Consider the following 14095-nt stretch of genomic DNA (forward strand, 5'->3'; position numbering starts at 1 on the left):
GTATTAGTAGTATTAGTAGTACTAGCGGGTGTAAAACTAGCTAACATCTCTGCACAGCTAAAAAAAAATACAGACATTTACAGAGACCAGAAGCAGTTCACTGTCACATCTCATATAAATAAATATGTTCATGTGATATAAAAGTGATTCAGCCCATAACAAACTCATGAGAGGTTTTATATTTACCACAGTAAAAAGTTTTAAAGTTATAACTTTGGTCCGCTAAGGCTAACTAGCTAGCAGCTAACTAGCTAGTAGGCTAGCTTACATCCGAGTTAAAAATTAGTTTTGGTTTTAGTTCTTGTTCTTTGTTATTTCATTGAAGCATTTTGGTGATTGTGGTGTAAAAAATAACACTTTATTTTTGGAAAATGGAGTAATTTGTGTTGTATTTGTTCCTGAGATTGACGGTAAAGTCGGTGACAGGTCAAACTATTAAAAAAAAAAAAAAATCATTTGAGAATACAACACATCAGCTGTTCCTATTCAAAAAATTCACAGGACAGGCTGACGGTTTTATTATTTATTATTTTTCTGTGTGTTTAAAAGTTTGATAGTCTTCACATTTTCTTTAAATTCACATAAAAAGCAAATAAATTGCGGAGTTAGCTTTGTAACTCTGCACTTATGTATATGAAATTTACCATATAGAGTTTGTTTTTTTTGTTTCGTTTTGTTGTTTTTTTTTTTTTTTATCAGAATTTGTGTTTTTTTATTCATTTTTAAAATATATACTCCTGTTTCTTTGTACATTATGGTGAGCACGTGTGTGAAATGTTTGTATTTTAAAAAATATTAAAACAAAAAAAGTGATGGGTCAAACTGTCAACTGCTGTGTGTTTATGCTCAGTTTGGCTAATCTCAATCTGTATTTTTTTTTTTTTTTTCATATTCCAGTGGAAAGCTTCAGAAAGTTGCATGAAATTATTGTTTTGTTTTGTTTTTTTTGTCTGTTTGTTTTTTACATCTTCGGCTCCAGCTCTGCTCACAGAGGTGAGAACAGCTGGGGGTGTTTGCTGTTCCTCATGTCGCGTTTCCTCCTGCCCCGTCCTGCAGGGGGGGGGTCGGGCGAGGGACAGCTGAACAAACAGAGAGAACAGAGAGAGAGAGAGAGAGAGAGGGAGAGAGCGAGGGAGGGAGGAGGGGGAGAAGCCCTGAGTTTCTCTTTGAGTGTGCCACGTAATTTGAGCAAACCCATTAATCTCAGGCGACTGGCTTTTCGGGCCCTCGGGGTGTTGAGTTTCTGTGACAGATGAAAAGAAACGAGCTGGCTCGGCTGGAATCTGAGGCCGAGCGAGGGAGAGAGAGAGAGAGAGAGAGAGAGAGAGAGAGAGAGGGAGGCTGTGGATGTGGTTTGTACAGGCCGTCTGACCGGCAGACATCAAACGACATCGGCAGGAGCGTCAGTTCACTAAGGTTCACATCGTTTCACTTTGGTATCGACTTTTTTTTTTTTATAATACCTGAATCGATTTAAAGTAAAGATACTGGTGTCACATAAAACTAGACAACCTGGGGAATCACTGCCAGGCATGTCAGGCCGGGTTGTCGGTAAGGCGGCTAAATATCGCTCCAAAGCAGGGTCCCTTGACCTCTGACCTCCAGCTGTGTGAATGAAAATGGGTTCTCTCCCCTTTGCAGACACGCCCACCTTCTGCTAATCCCATGCAGTTTGGGCCCCAAAGCCTGCAGTCCACATGTGTTCTTGTGGCCTGTTGTAAAATGGTGTGTGTGTGCAGACTGGGGCCTAAACAGTCTTGGAGCTGCATCAGTTGGCTTTGACTGGAAAGCTGAGACTCTTGTGGATTCAATGAGCCACATTTGATTCCTGTGTGATGATGTTGGCCCCCATAGCAGCCATTTCACTGCAGCCAGAGCCTTTTGTCCAACTGGACGTCGCTGGAGAAAATGACCTCTAGTGACCTCGAGGAGAATCACAGCCTCATCAGACTTTACACAAAGTAGAAAAAACAAAAACGGCAATAAATGATAATATCGAATCCCAATACATATCGAATCAGCACCCAAGTGTAGTGATAGTATAGTATAGTATTGAATCCGGATATCGTCCCAGCCCTGCAGTTCATGAAACACTTAAGAACCAACAGATTGATGCCTTTTGGTTGATTTGATCCCGTCAGAGTTTTGCTGTTGCGTTGATAAAATCATCGTCCATCCGCCTTTACTGAAAGTCAACTAAAAAAAAAAAAAAGCTAAATTAAACCGGGCCTTGTTTTGCCAGGACCCCGGGATCCCCCCGCGAAGGCCCCTCCTGGCCCCCGGACCCCAGCTTCACTGCAGTAAAACACTAAACCTGGAGACAAAGCCGAGCAATAACACACACCATGTTTTTTTGTTTTTTTTTTCACTCACAGCGATGAAATGTGACTTCCTGTCTGCAGACGGTCCGTCTAACGTCACGTTTGGTTTTCTGTATTACAACACGGCTTACATTATAGTTCATCTAGTTTCACATTCCCTGTGAATCATGAAGGTACAAAGTGCACAAAACTCCAGAGGATCCAGACCTGCTGGCAAAACGAGGAACAGCTGCACTGCAAAAACTCAAAATCTTAAGAATATTTGTCTTATTTCCAGTGATGGGAGTAACGGCGTTACAAAGGAACGGCGTTACTTTTATCAGTAACGAGTAATCAAAGAAATGACTGTTTCCCCCGTTACAGCGCCGTTACCGTCACTGACAATAAAATGTGCCGTTACTTACTACTAATAATTATTATTATTTTATTATCCTATTCAAAAAAAATGTGCGTCTTGTGGAGAAAAAGCGGCGTGTCAATTTTCAAACCGGTCAGACTTTACAGTTTTTTGTAACTTATCAACGTGCATGGAAAATGACTCAGCACAAATTACAAGAATCTCTGTGCTAATGGCAGAGGGGGTTCAATTCCCCACCTGGACGAGCTGGCATCACTACTTTAAACTGTAATGAATGACTTTTTCAAAGTAACGTGGCCAACACTGACAATGATAGATGAAGTTTGACAGCGATGTCCACACTGCAACAGCAACACAGAAATATGTGCATTAATAAGAGGATTTAAGAAAAGAAAAAAAGTAATCATAAAAATGACTTTCCCCAGTAACTGAATTACTCTTCTGCAGCAGTAATTGAGTAGTAATCAAAATTACTTTTTTACAGAAGTAATTAGTAATTGTAACTTATTAGTTTTGTGAGTAATTGGTCCCAACACTGGTTATTTCAAGTCAAAATATGTCATTACACTTAAAATAAGATGCGATCACCTCAGAAGTAAGTTTGCTTGAAACAAGTGAAAATTTTGCTTATTTCATCGGCAAAAATTGGAAAAAGTGAAAAATAAGCTTGAAACAAGTGAAAATGGTCTAAAAACAAGTTATTTCTGAGGTGATCGCGTCTTATTTCAAGTGTAATGAGATATTTTGACTTGAAATAAGACAAATATTCTTGGTAAGATTTTGAGCTTTTGCAGTGTCTACTTCATTACACTGCAAAAACGCAAAATCTTACTGAGAGTATTTGTCTTTTCAAGTCAAAATGTCTTAAAGTAAGACTTGATCACCTCAGAAGTAACTTGTTTTTAGACCATTTTCACTTGTTTCAAGTGAAAATTTGCTTGTTTCATTGGCAAAATTTGCCAGTGGAAAAAGTGAAAATTCACTTGAAATAAGTGAAAATTAGCTAGAAACAAGAAACAAATTTTGCCAATGAAACAAGCAAATTTTCACTTGAAACAAGAGACAATTGTCCAAAAACAAGTTACTTCTGAGGTGATCATGTCTTATTTCAAGTGTAATGAGATATTTTGACTTGAAATAAGACAAATATTCTCGGTGAGATTTTGAGTTTTTGCAGTGTTAACTTCATTAGAATCGTCCCCGTTAGAGAATCTGTAGGAACAAGTTTACCGCCTGTAGGATGTTGGATAATTCGGTGAAAAAATAAAAAAACAGCCTCTGTGGGGGTTCATCTCATCCGACGGGTTGTGACACAAAAACTGTGAGAAGTGATGTCGTATTGATCTCAGGGCCGTCGTTATTGGCTGATACCTGTTATCAGTATCAGCATGGAAACTGGCTGATTGTGCAGTTTGGCCTTTGGGTGAACTTTTTTCCTAAAGTGGAGTCACATCAGCAACAACAGCAAACTAAGTCATGTGTTGATGAAGCGCCTGGTGGAGTTGAGGCCGTCCCGTGTGAGAAAACGAGCCGTGTGTGTTTGTGTTTCTTTGAAAAACGAGGCTCGTCTCAGTCGCCGGATTAAAAAAAAAAAAACACACGAGTGATCCGTTCCTGACAAAAACATGTGAAATCCCTGCTGTGACGAAACGCTGAGTCAGCCTCTTGTCTTCCCCGTGTGCGTCGAGCCAACACAGCCAGAGAGCACACACACACACACACACACACACACACACATAAAGTGCCAGTGCAGTCTGATAAAGACGTCAGATTCAAAGCACTCAGCAAAATTCCCAACACAGACTCAAGTGTGTGCAGATGTAACTCCACAGTCGGGGGTAAAAAAAAAAAAAATAAATAAATAAATAAATAAAAATAAATAAATAAATCTGATGTGTTGTTTTTTGATGCGTCATGTGAGGAGCCTCATGCTGCAGAGGAGTGGAGGCAGGAAAGGGTTAACAGCGTCTCTGCTGCTGTGAATGGCGGCTGGAAGCAACGGCCCCCGACATAAACACACACACACACACACACACACACACACACACACACACACACACACACACACACACACACACACACAGGCCCCCATTCATCTGAGCCTGAACAGAGGCATGCGTGTTACTGCGGGAGGAGGGGAGGGGGTGAAGAAGACGAGGGAGGGGGGAGGGGGCGGGGTGTGTGTGTGTGGTGTGGTGTGTGTGTGTGTGTGTGTGTGTGTGTGTGTGTGTGTGTGTGAGACGGTGACTCAGGAATTCCAGCGAGGAGCACGTGACCCCGAGCGAGGCGTTCATGTCCTCCCTCCTCCGAGGCGGGGGCCCCTCTGCGCTCGCCGTCCTCTTCTTCTTCTTCTTCTCTTTCTCCTTCTTGTTCTTCTTCTTTGTTTCTGTGTCGCTGCGACACTTCAACACCCAAATATCCACTGACGCCTCGTCGTCGTGTGCGCTTGTTTAGGAGCTGCTTTTCAAAAACTGCACTGTTAAAAAAAACAACAACAAAAAAGCAAAAAAAAAAAAAAGCAGGTGAAACGAGCTGACGGAGGCAGAAAGAGTCAGCGGCTCTCGGCTCCTTTACAATCCGTGTTGACAGAAGCCATTTTGTCCGACAGGAGGGGGGGGTGGGGGGGGTGGAGGTTAAGGGGGGCTGGCGTCATCGCGGCCGAGCGGCAGCGTCACACGGCCTGGGGAGGATTTCTCCAGAGGCTGAAACCGGAGCCGAGGGCCGAGTCAGGAAGTCCACGACCCACACCGAGACATGTTCAGGAACACGTCTGACGCCAAAAACACCAAAAAAATAAATAAATAAATAAAATTAAAAAAAATAAATAAAAACAAAGAAAGTGGTGCAAAGTGCAGCTCTGTGCCACGTGGGCGAGTTTTTGACAAACACAAACAAAAACAACCAAAAAAAAAAAATCACTTTGTACATCCAGACACACGAGCGGCTGCATGTACACTCTACACACACACACACACACACACACGGCGTCCCGGGCCTCTCCTCCCCTGCAGGCGTATAAACACGAGCCGATCGTTTTCCATGGCTGACTATTTTTAGGGCCCCGGCCCTCGGACACGGGGCCCGCGTCCCCTTTACTGTACCGCCGCCGTTTACGCAACAGAGCCGTGCTGCAGAGGCCTTCAGCACCCCCCCCCCCCCCCCCCCCCCCCTCTCCGTCCCAGATCCCTCCTCCCTCTCTCTCTCTCTCTCCCTCTCTCTCTCTCTCCTTGACTTTTTTCCGCCCACACTTCCCTGGAAGCCAGTTTGTTCTTGTTGGAAAAGGATTGCATCACCGCCCCAATGACTGATCCAGGATCAGGCCACGGAAAAGAAGCAAAACCACACACACACACACACACACACTAGGAGTATTATTACAAGGTCAGAAATTGTATTTGGCAAGGTTTTTTTTTTTTTTTTTTTTTTTAAAACAAGTGCATACAAGTACAGCTAGAAGCATTTTTCTTTTCTTTTTTTTCTTCTTTTTTTTTTTTTTTTTGCCAAGTGCTCAGATTAGTCACATTCTATGTTTGACAGGGACTGTCACCAGACCTAAAGTACATTGATGGTACATTGAAAAGAAAAGAGGTGCGATGAAGATGGGGGGGGTACGGGTGGGGGGGGGGTGGAGGAGTCTGTTATGATGAGTACATACCTTTTTATCTTCAAAAAAAATATAGAAACACAACGTATTGAAAAAAAAAAAAAAATCAAAAAATTATACAGCCATGTTTTACCAAGTGTTCACTTCCCTTGTGTCCAATATGTACATGTCAGTCCTGTCGCCGCGTCCGCCGCCTCGCGTCCCGCCGTCGCCGTCCTGTTACAAAACAAAACAAAAGGGGCAAGAGCAGCGGCTGCTGGGCGCCTCAGGGGTCCCTCTCCTTTTTTACTTTGACGTCCCCGGCCAGGATGGTGGCTATCTCCCCCTGCATGAAGGCCCAGGGCACGTTGGAGCCCACCAGCGGGCACTTCTCCCCGCTGGGGCAGTACACCTCGCCGCTCGCCCCCTGCTGCTTGATGCTCTCCCGCGAGCAGGGGAAGCAGAACTTGTGCGAGGGCACCGACGGGCACTGCACGAAGTGGGTGTCCTCCAGCCGCTCGTGGCACAGGGTGCAGCACAGCGGCACGCTGCCCGGCGGCACCGACGAGTCCGGAATGCTCTGGGGCGGCGCCGCGTGCGGGTCCATGCCCCCCGGCACGTGCGGCGCGGGCGGGTTGGCGCCCCCGGGCCCGCCCAGCACCTCCCTCTGGGTCAGCCTCCTCTGAGAGGCCGAGGACGGCGAGAGCGGGCTGCCGCTGTTCCGCCGCCCGCCCACCGTGGTGGAGTGCACCTGGTTGGCGTCCTTGGGCGAGCCGGTGCTGCCCGCGTTGTCGGCGGCGAGAATGAGCGCCGCCATGGGCGACTGGCCGTTCTGCGCCGTGGCGGCCTCGGGGGGCGTGGTGCGGGAGTGGGGGGAGATGGTGGAGGGCGGGGCCGCCGAGAAGCCCGGCAGGGCGGCCGGTGGCATCTTCAGCACCTCGGAGGGCGACGGCAGCCACGGCTGGCCCTCGCCGCCGTTCAGCTTGGGGGCGCTGCCCTCGCCGTCGGGCTCCGGGGAGGCCTTCCTCTTCATGCTCCGCGGGTGCTTCCCCCTGTCTGAAGCAGAGGAAGAGGAAGAGGAAGAGAGGAGGGGGGGTTAGCACAACACCATGCCACACTACACACAAACACACCAGCACGCCGCTCCATGAATAATGGAACACAGGAAATTTCTCAATACACAGAGTAGATAATGCTTCTTTTATGTGGGTGAGATCCTCTGCCAGGGCTCTGTGTGTGTGTGTGTGTGTGTGTGTGTGTGTGTGTGTGTGTGTGTGTGTGCAGAGGTGAACGGGTCCGTTTCAGCAGCAGGGACACAGGCATTACCAAGCAGTTCTGCTCACATGCAGCCCAGCGCCGTGCGGAAAAATTGCTGACACATAATTTCGGCGCTGTTCAAGTTCCTGTTTTGTCAGTGTGTGCCAATTCAGAAATATTCCAGCCCATGAGGGGGGGAGGGGGAGGAGGGGGGGTGTAAAAAAATAAAAAAAAAAAAAAAAGAAAAGAAAAGAAAAAAAGAATAATCCTACCTGTTTTTGAGGAAGTGGCACTCGTTTCGTATCCCATTACCCGCTGCATGGCGGCGTGGTCTTTTTTAAACCTGCTGTCGAACGTGTGCAGCGCCATCAGGTCCCGGACTGTTTTGCCTTTGCCCATCCACTCCTTGTGGCTGTCCGACATGTCCGACATGCTGTCCGGCCTGTGTTTGTCTTTCAGCTCCTCCGGCCGCTTGCCGTGCTCCCCGGGCCCGGGCGCCGTCAGAGCGCCGGGCAGCCCCATCGGAGCGGGGCGGCCGTTCAGCGCATGGACGGCCGGGAGGCTGCCGTTCACCAGAGGCACCAGGCTGGGGGGGACCGCGTTAGTCCTGCGGGGGTTCGGGCTTTGGCGGTTCAGCTCCGGCGGCTCGTCGGGTTTTGGGAACCCGTTCGGCACCGGGAGGCCGTTCGCCTGCCGGCCCGCCTGGTACTCCGGTCCCAGCCGCGGCGGCCGGTCAGAAAGCGGGTAGCGGTCCAGCGGCTGCGGCGGACGGGCGCCCGGGTCTCCGGCCGAGTGGTTCATGGGCTGGATGTCCTTGCCCGAGTGCTGGGGCTTCCCCGGCCCCGGAGACCTGCCCTCCTGGAAGCCGTGGGCTCTCTTCAGCTGCCGGGCGGTCTCGATAACAAATTCAATCCGGTCGGCTCCCTCGTAGTTGACGCATCCGCGGCACACCGGCTCGGTAAAATCCCAGATCATCGCCCACGGCATGCGGGGCAGGTCGCACAGATAGCACGACTGCCTTCTGGAGGCAGCGACCGCCGCGGAGGACATGTTTCTCAGCCGCGGAGCAGACACCAAACTCCCAGAAATGTCTCCGCTTTCCCGAGGCGCTGCGAAGGAAGGAAGAAAAAAAAAAAAAAAAAAAAACCAACCAGCAGGTAAATAATGAGTTTGTATTTTCCCCTCGGAGCGACGCACAGTCACACCGACGCGCTCATCGTAGCTGTGCTCTCCGCCGCGGCGCGCCTCCGTCTAAGCTCGCGCTACAACTCGAGCCCCAGCTCTCAATGTAGGGCCGTGACGTCACCGCCGACACTCGGCTCGTGCTCCGGGGTTCTATCGGGTTCTATTTACTGGATTCTTCGACGACCCCTCGGGCGCATGCTCGCCGCGTCTTCTATCTTTATCTCGAGAGTTTACGCCGAAGATCGTCTATATCCGCGAAGATGGATCACTCGGTAGACATTTGCCAGCTCCAAAATACTCCAGAATTAATTATCCTATACTTTAAAGATATTTTTAAAAAAAAATTCTTTATGAAACATCAGCCTAAGTAAGTTAAATAAAATATAATAATAATATTTGTGTCTCACTGATAAGGAAACTGTCCTCACTTTCATACCGAGTTAGGAACATTGGGCCTAATTCACTAATATCTTCCCAAGTTTTTTTTTTTTTTTTTTCTTAAAAAAACAAGTGAGGACAAGTACAGGGACGCCTAAACAGAATGGAGAGTTTATACAAAGTAAGACAGAGACAAAAATAAACTGAGGAATCTAGTTTTAAAGACCACAATGCTTTGAAAAATAATGAAAATAATTATTAAAAACATTCTAAATGACATAATTATTATTGTATTTCAATCCTATACTATTATAAAACTATAGACTTGAAGAAAAGACATTTATCAATTATTTTGCCCAAACATTTCAACACTTAGATGTGCATAAGCATGCTCATCAGGGTGCGTTGATTCCCAAATCAGAAAACGTTGGTGAATGCCAGAATCTACGTGAAAACTGCGTAAGTGGGTTTTAAGAACAAATTTGATCTGAAGAGTTTTTGGTGAATGAGGCCCAACGTTTACAAGGAGCAGATTTTGTCAAAAAGTTTACCACGACTTCAGATAACAGATGTCATGTTCACGTCATACGGTATTTATCGTAAGTACCATCTTTGGGTTAACGTTAATCATCCAGCTGAGGAATCTCATAAGGTCCGATGTCTCCGACTAGGAGGTCAATGACATGTTAGTATCTGGATGATGAAAGTGACTGTTCAGCATCAATACATCAATCTAATGAATTGAACCCTACTGTTATCATGTATGTTTATTTATATATTAATTAATTTATTTGTTTATTATTAACTCTGCCTAACATGAAACTCAGCACATTTTATTCAATGTTCAGCTAAATACTGTTATTTTTTGTTCCTTTTATCTTTCCTGCCGACCTGAACACATCAAGCTTTCCACCCTCTACCTGCTGACCTGTTCAGACCCAACGCAAAGCCAGTTTTTCACGCAGCGCAATTACAAAGAAAGGCAATGTAAAGACGCAAAGAGACATGAATATGTATCCTGCGAGGCAAATAACGCAGATTTCCACATTTCAAATCATGCAACAATGCATAATTTTACGTATTTGCAGGAGTTGAAATTTTTCAACTTGAGTGAGAAAATGTCGTATTCATTGTATTCCTAATTTTGAGTCGACGACACTAACCCTGAGGTGTGATCGGCACACAGCGCAGCAGGTGAGCGTGACATAATAAAACCTCTCATAATGTAACTTTACATTACAGGCAGCTGATTGTACATACTGTCAGTATCACTGTCTGACAGGTGGAAGTCGTTTCAACTTTTTTCCAGAAACAACTGATGTAACATGAATTCAAATACACGTTGGAGAAATGTTGCTCTTTCATAGTTGACATTGCCGGGCATTGTGGGAAATCCTGTTCCTTATTCCCAAGGCAAGGAACGCTTCCTCCAAAATCAGCCAGAACAAGGACACTTCCTACGTGTCCTGCCTGAACTAGTCCAGCCTAAATATTTCTAATTCCTACTGAATATTACATTTAAAAAAAAAAATAAATAAAACATTAATTCGCAAGCTTTCTTGAATTTGAGACAAAGCTTCTGTTAAACTAATTTAGCAGCTAATAAGAGTGTTACCCAGTGTTAGTTAGGCCAGTCGTCATGTAACACACTGCATTTGCTGCCACTGAGAATAAACCAACAGTAACAGCTGAGTACATGCTAAACTGGCATTTTCTAAAGCAGACATTATCACTTCATAAGGATAACATGATCAAATCCCAGCCAAAAAAACAGCACAGAGGTCTGCTCACAGCTGCTGGGACAAACAAATCTTAAGTTTAAGAATACAATCAAATAAGTGCATCCATGTTCATCATCAATTATAGCAACCTAATTTAGGTTTGCAGATATTCTTCTGATCAAAAATACTGCAGATAATTAAAAAAAAAAAAAAAAAAAAAAAGTTTTGTCTGTGGATGCCAACAATAATGTCATCCATGTGTCCAGATCATCCAGATAATATTTGATTTTTTAAATTTAAAAAAAAAATGCCAGCAGCAGTATTTTACACACAGCAAATTTTCCATTTTTGCCCACACACCATGAGCAGACTCTGGTCAGTTTGTGATACCTGAATTCGAGGCAGAGTGAGACCTCTTCTTCTTCCTCTTCCTCTGTAACCACACCGGCGGCCACGGAGCCAAAGAGCTTTTCTAAACACACGGAGCCGCAGAGGGACAGGCCGCTTCAGGCGTCCGACCAGCGGCACCGCCAGCCGCTTTCCATGCCGGGGGACAAACCAGCGTCTTGGTTTTCACTTTATTCTACTTTGCTGACTTGGTTTTAGTTTGTTACCGAACTTTCATCCACGAGCACACGACAAAATAAAAATAAAAATAGTAATAGATCAATAATTGTTGCGTCTCTGAAAGCGCGCTGCATGTTATTTCGGGTTTAAACACATTTTTAATCGGAAATGAAAGCAGCGAGTGTGTTCTAAAAGTCAATGCGTCTGCAGGCCCTTATCGACCAGTCGACTGCGTAAATCCCTCTGTTGCATTCCAGTGCCGGTGCCAGACTGACGTCACCTGGCCAACAGCCAATCACAGAATTCAGCTGCTGTTACCAAGCAAATAGTTTCCATTCAGGCCGCTGGGCTGATAGCGGGCTGGCAGGGACACAGTGAACCCGGAGCTGCAGGTTGTGAAGAGACACGAAATCAATTACAGTCTCATCCTCTGTCCTCTCCTCCTCTTACACTCTGACAGGAATTTATGTCTTTTAATATCCACATGAATGTCAGCCTGAACCTGAAGCCAAAATAAAGGTGTGTGTAGAGCAGGTCTGGGTGTGTTTCCCTGGGAGGCCAAAATACACAGAACCCAAATGGCAGTGCAGCATCTGACATCATCATCATCATCATCATCGTCACGGAAACAAACACACTCTTTGTCTCAGCAGTAAAATGCGGTGGAGGCGGCGCTGTTTTGCTGAGCGGTGTGAAAAAGAAGCTGTGACTGAACTGTGACTTTTATTCATAACCGAGACAAACAGCACAACCGCTTTCCAGAGCCGAGCTCGCGTTAATAAATGTGCAACTGATTTTTATTTAAACTTACAATAACTTTCATAAGTCTGACATTACCTACTGACCTATTAATGTGCAGTACTTTGGTTTTTAAGGGCTGTTGCTAAAGTGTGTATGGAGGGAAGCTGCTGGTCGTTGCTGTTTTGTGCTGATGTTCCTGATTTTTATATTGTTTTATTTTAATGCAAAGAATTCCAGCTTGTTTATAAGATTTGGTCCATAGTCTTCTTCATCCTGATCCTCTGAAACATTACTATAGAAACACGTGCAGCTAGCATCCATGGTGCACTACAGTTTAACTGTTATAGAAGTGTGTGCGCTAGCAACCAGCTAGCCACAACATATCTTAACCACTACCATAGAAATGTCTGCAGCTAGCATCTGTGCTACACTGTGGTACAACTGTTACTATAGAAACGTCTGCGCTATACTATAGTACAGTTGTTACCATAGAAACGTCTGTGCTACACTGCAGTACAGCTGTTACCATAGAAATGTCTATGCTACACTGTAGTACAGCTGTTACCATAGAAACGTCTGTGCTATACTGCGGTACAGCTGTTACCATAGAAACGTCTATGCTACACTGTAGTACAACTGTTACCATAGAAACATCTGTGCTACACTGTAGTACAGCTGTTACCATAGAAACATCTGTGCTACACTGTAGTACAGCTGTTACCATAGAAACATCTGTGCTATACTGCGGTACAACTGTTACCCAGAAACGTCTGTGCTACACTGTGGTACAACTGTTACCATAGAAACGTCTGTGCTATAGAGTGGTGAAGTCCCACCCCTTCCGGTGGGCCCCCATGGGACCTTTCGGAGCGAAAAAAATGAATGGTGTTCAATGGACAGAAAATAATTATTTTCTGATCCCCCAGTCGTTATGTTGTGTATAGGCTTAAATGACAATTTTTCATGTCAAGAGTTTGACCGTTCATTGTGCCTTTGTTCAGTTAAATGCTGTTGAGAAAACACAGTTAGAAAGACCACATGCCGTGTCGCGTATGTGACGTCATGTCTTCGCCCTTTCCCTCCCTTTCTTCTCCATCCAGATTCGAAGATGCCTGTGTGTTTTGTTCCAGACTGTCAACATTCCAGCAGGAACGGCTGTCATTTCTGTCGTTTCCCGTCTGACAAGAGGACTAGGAATCGCTGGCTCCAGCTGATCAGGTAAGATAAATGTTTATGCAAATTTAGCAAAGATAACATAGCTGCTAATCAGCTAGCAGATAACTATTTAAGCTCACATTAACTTTAAGTTTTAGTACATCCACATCCACACAGTTGGAAGAGAAAGAGTGAACCTTCTGGAATTGTGTGAATTTTTGCGTGATGGTGCAGATGTTTTCTGCATGTTTGCTTAGCGTGACATTGTCAACACAAGACAAAATTGTCTTGCTTAAATTGTCTTCATTGAAAACCTTCAACCTTACTGTTGACAATCAGATATCTACAGGTCAAATTTCAGAGCAGTGATGAAGGTCGTGAGAAAAGGTTGTGAGCAACATGTATTACATGTATTTTTCCCCTTTCACATCCCAATGCATTCTTGAAATCTTACATAATTTTTTAAAACAAAATAAACAAAACTAAAATCAGACAGATCAGGGAGAGTCGACAGGGACCAGCAGCCAGCCTTGCATGAAATTCTCCTGGATTGTTTGTTGCTTTGAGGGGTAAGTTAGGCCAATAACACACAAATGATTACTGTATGATTACTGTAACCATGTGTGTAACAGTCTTCAAAGAATTAATCAATAAAGGGGATTTACTGTCCTTTAAATTAATCATGTTCTGCTTTGTTTCCTTTCTCTCTTTTTGCAGGAACAGCTAAAGCCTCAAACCAGAATTGACAGACACAGGAATTTTCAGGTCAAGTGTTTTGTTAAATCCACTGCATCACAGTTATCAGTGTCATCATCCACAGCAGTAGTTA

At 45.0% G+C, this 14095-nt stretch overlaps 1 protein-coding gene across 2 annotated transcripts; it reads right to left on the reverse strand.

Annotated features, from left to right (window-relative positions):
• Positions 1–6144: 6144 nt before the first annotated feature.
• irf2bp2b (interferon regulatory factor 2 binding protein 2b) lies at positions 6145–11577 on the reverse strand. Of its 2 annotated transcripts, XM_030049929.1 has the most exons (3): positions 11194–11577; positions 7792–8628; positions 6145–7318 (listed from the first exon to the last, which is right to left on the reverse strand). In XM_030049929.1, the coding sequence occupies exons 2-3, from the start codon at positions 8567–8569 to the stop codon at positions 6549–6551; spliced, it is 1548 nt and encodes a 515-aa protein (XP_029905789.1). In that variant the 5' UTR covers positions 8570–8628; positions 11194–11577; the 3' UTR covers positions 6145–6548. The 2 variants fall into 2 exon arrangements, with proteins under 2 accessions (XP_029905789.1, XP_029905704.1); XM_030049844.1 differs by lacking the exon at positions 11194–11577 and having other exon boundaries at positions 7792–8847.
• Positions 11578–14095: the final 2518 nt, after the last annotated feature.

The sequence above is a fragment of the Myripristis murdjan genome, chromosome 1, assembly GCF_902150065.1.
Source record: "Myripristis murdjan chromosome 1, fMyrMur1.1, whole genome shotgun sequence".
Classification (NCBI taxonomy): domain Eukaryota; kingdom Metazoa; phylum Chordata; class Actinopteri; order Holocentriformes; family Holocentridae; genus Myripristis; species Myripristis murdjan.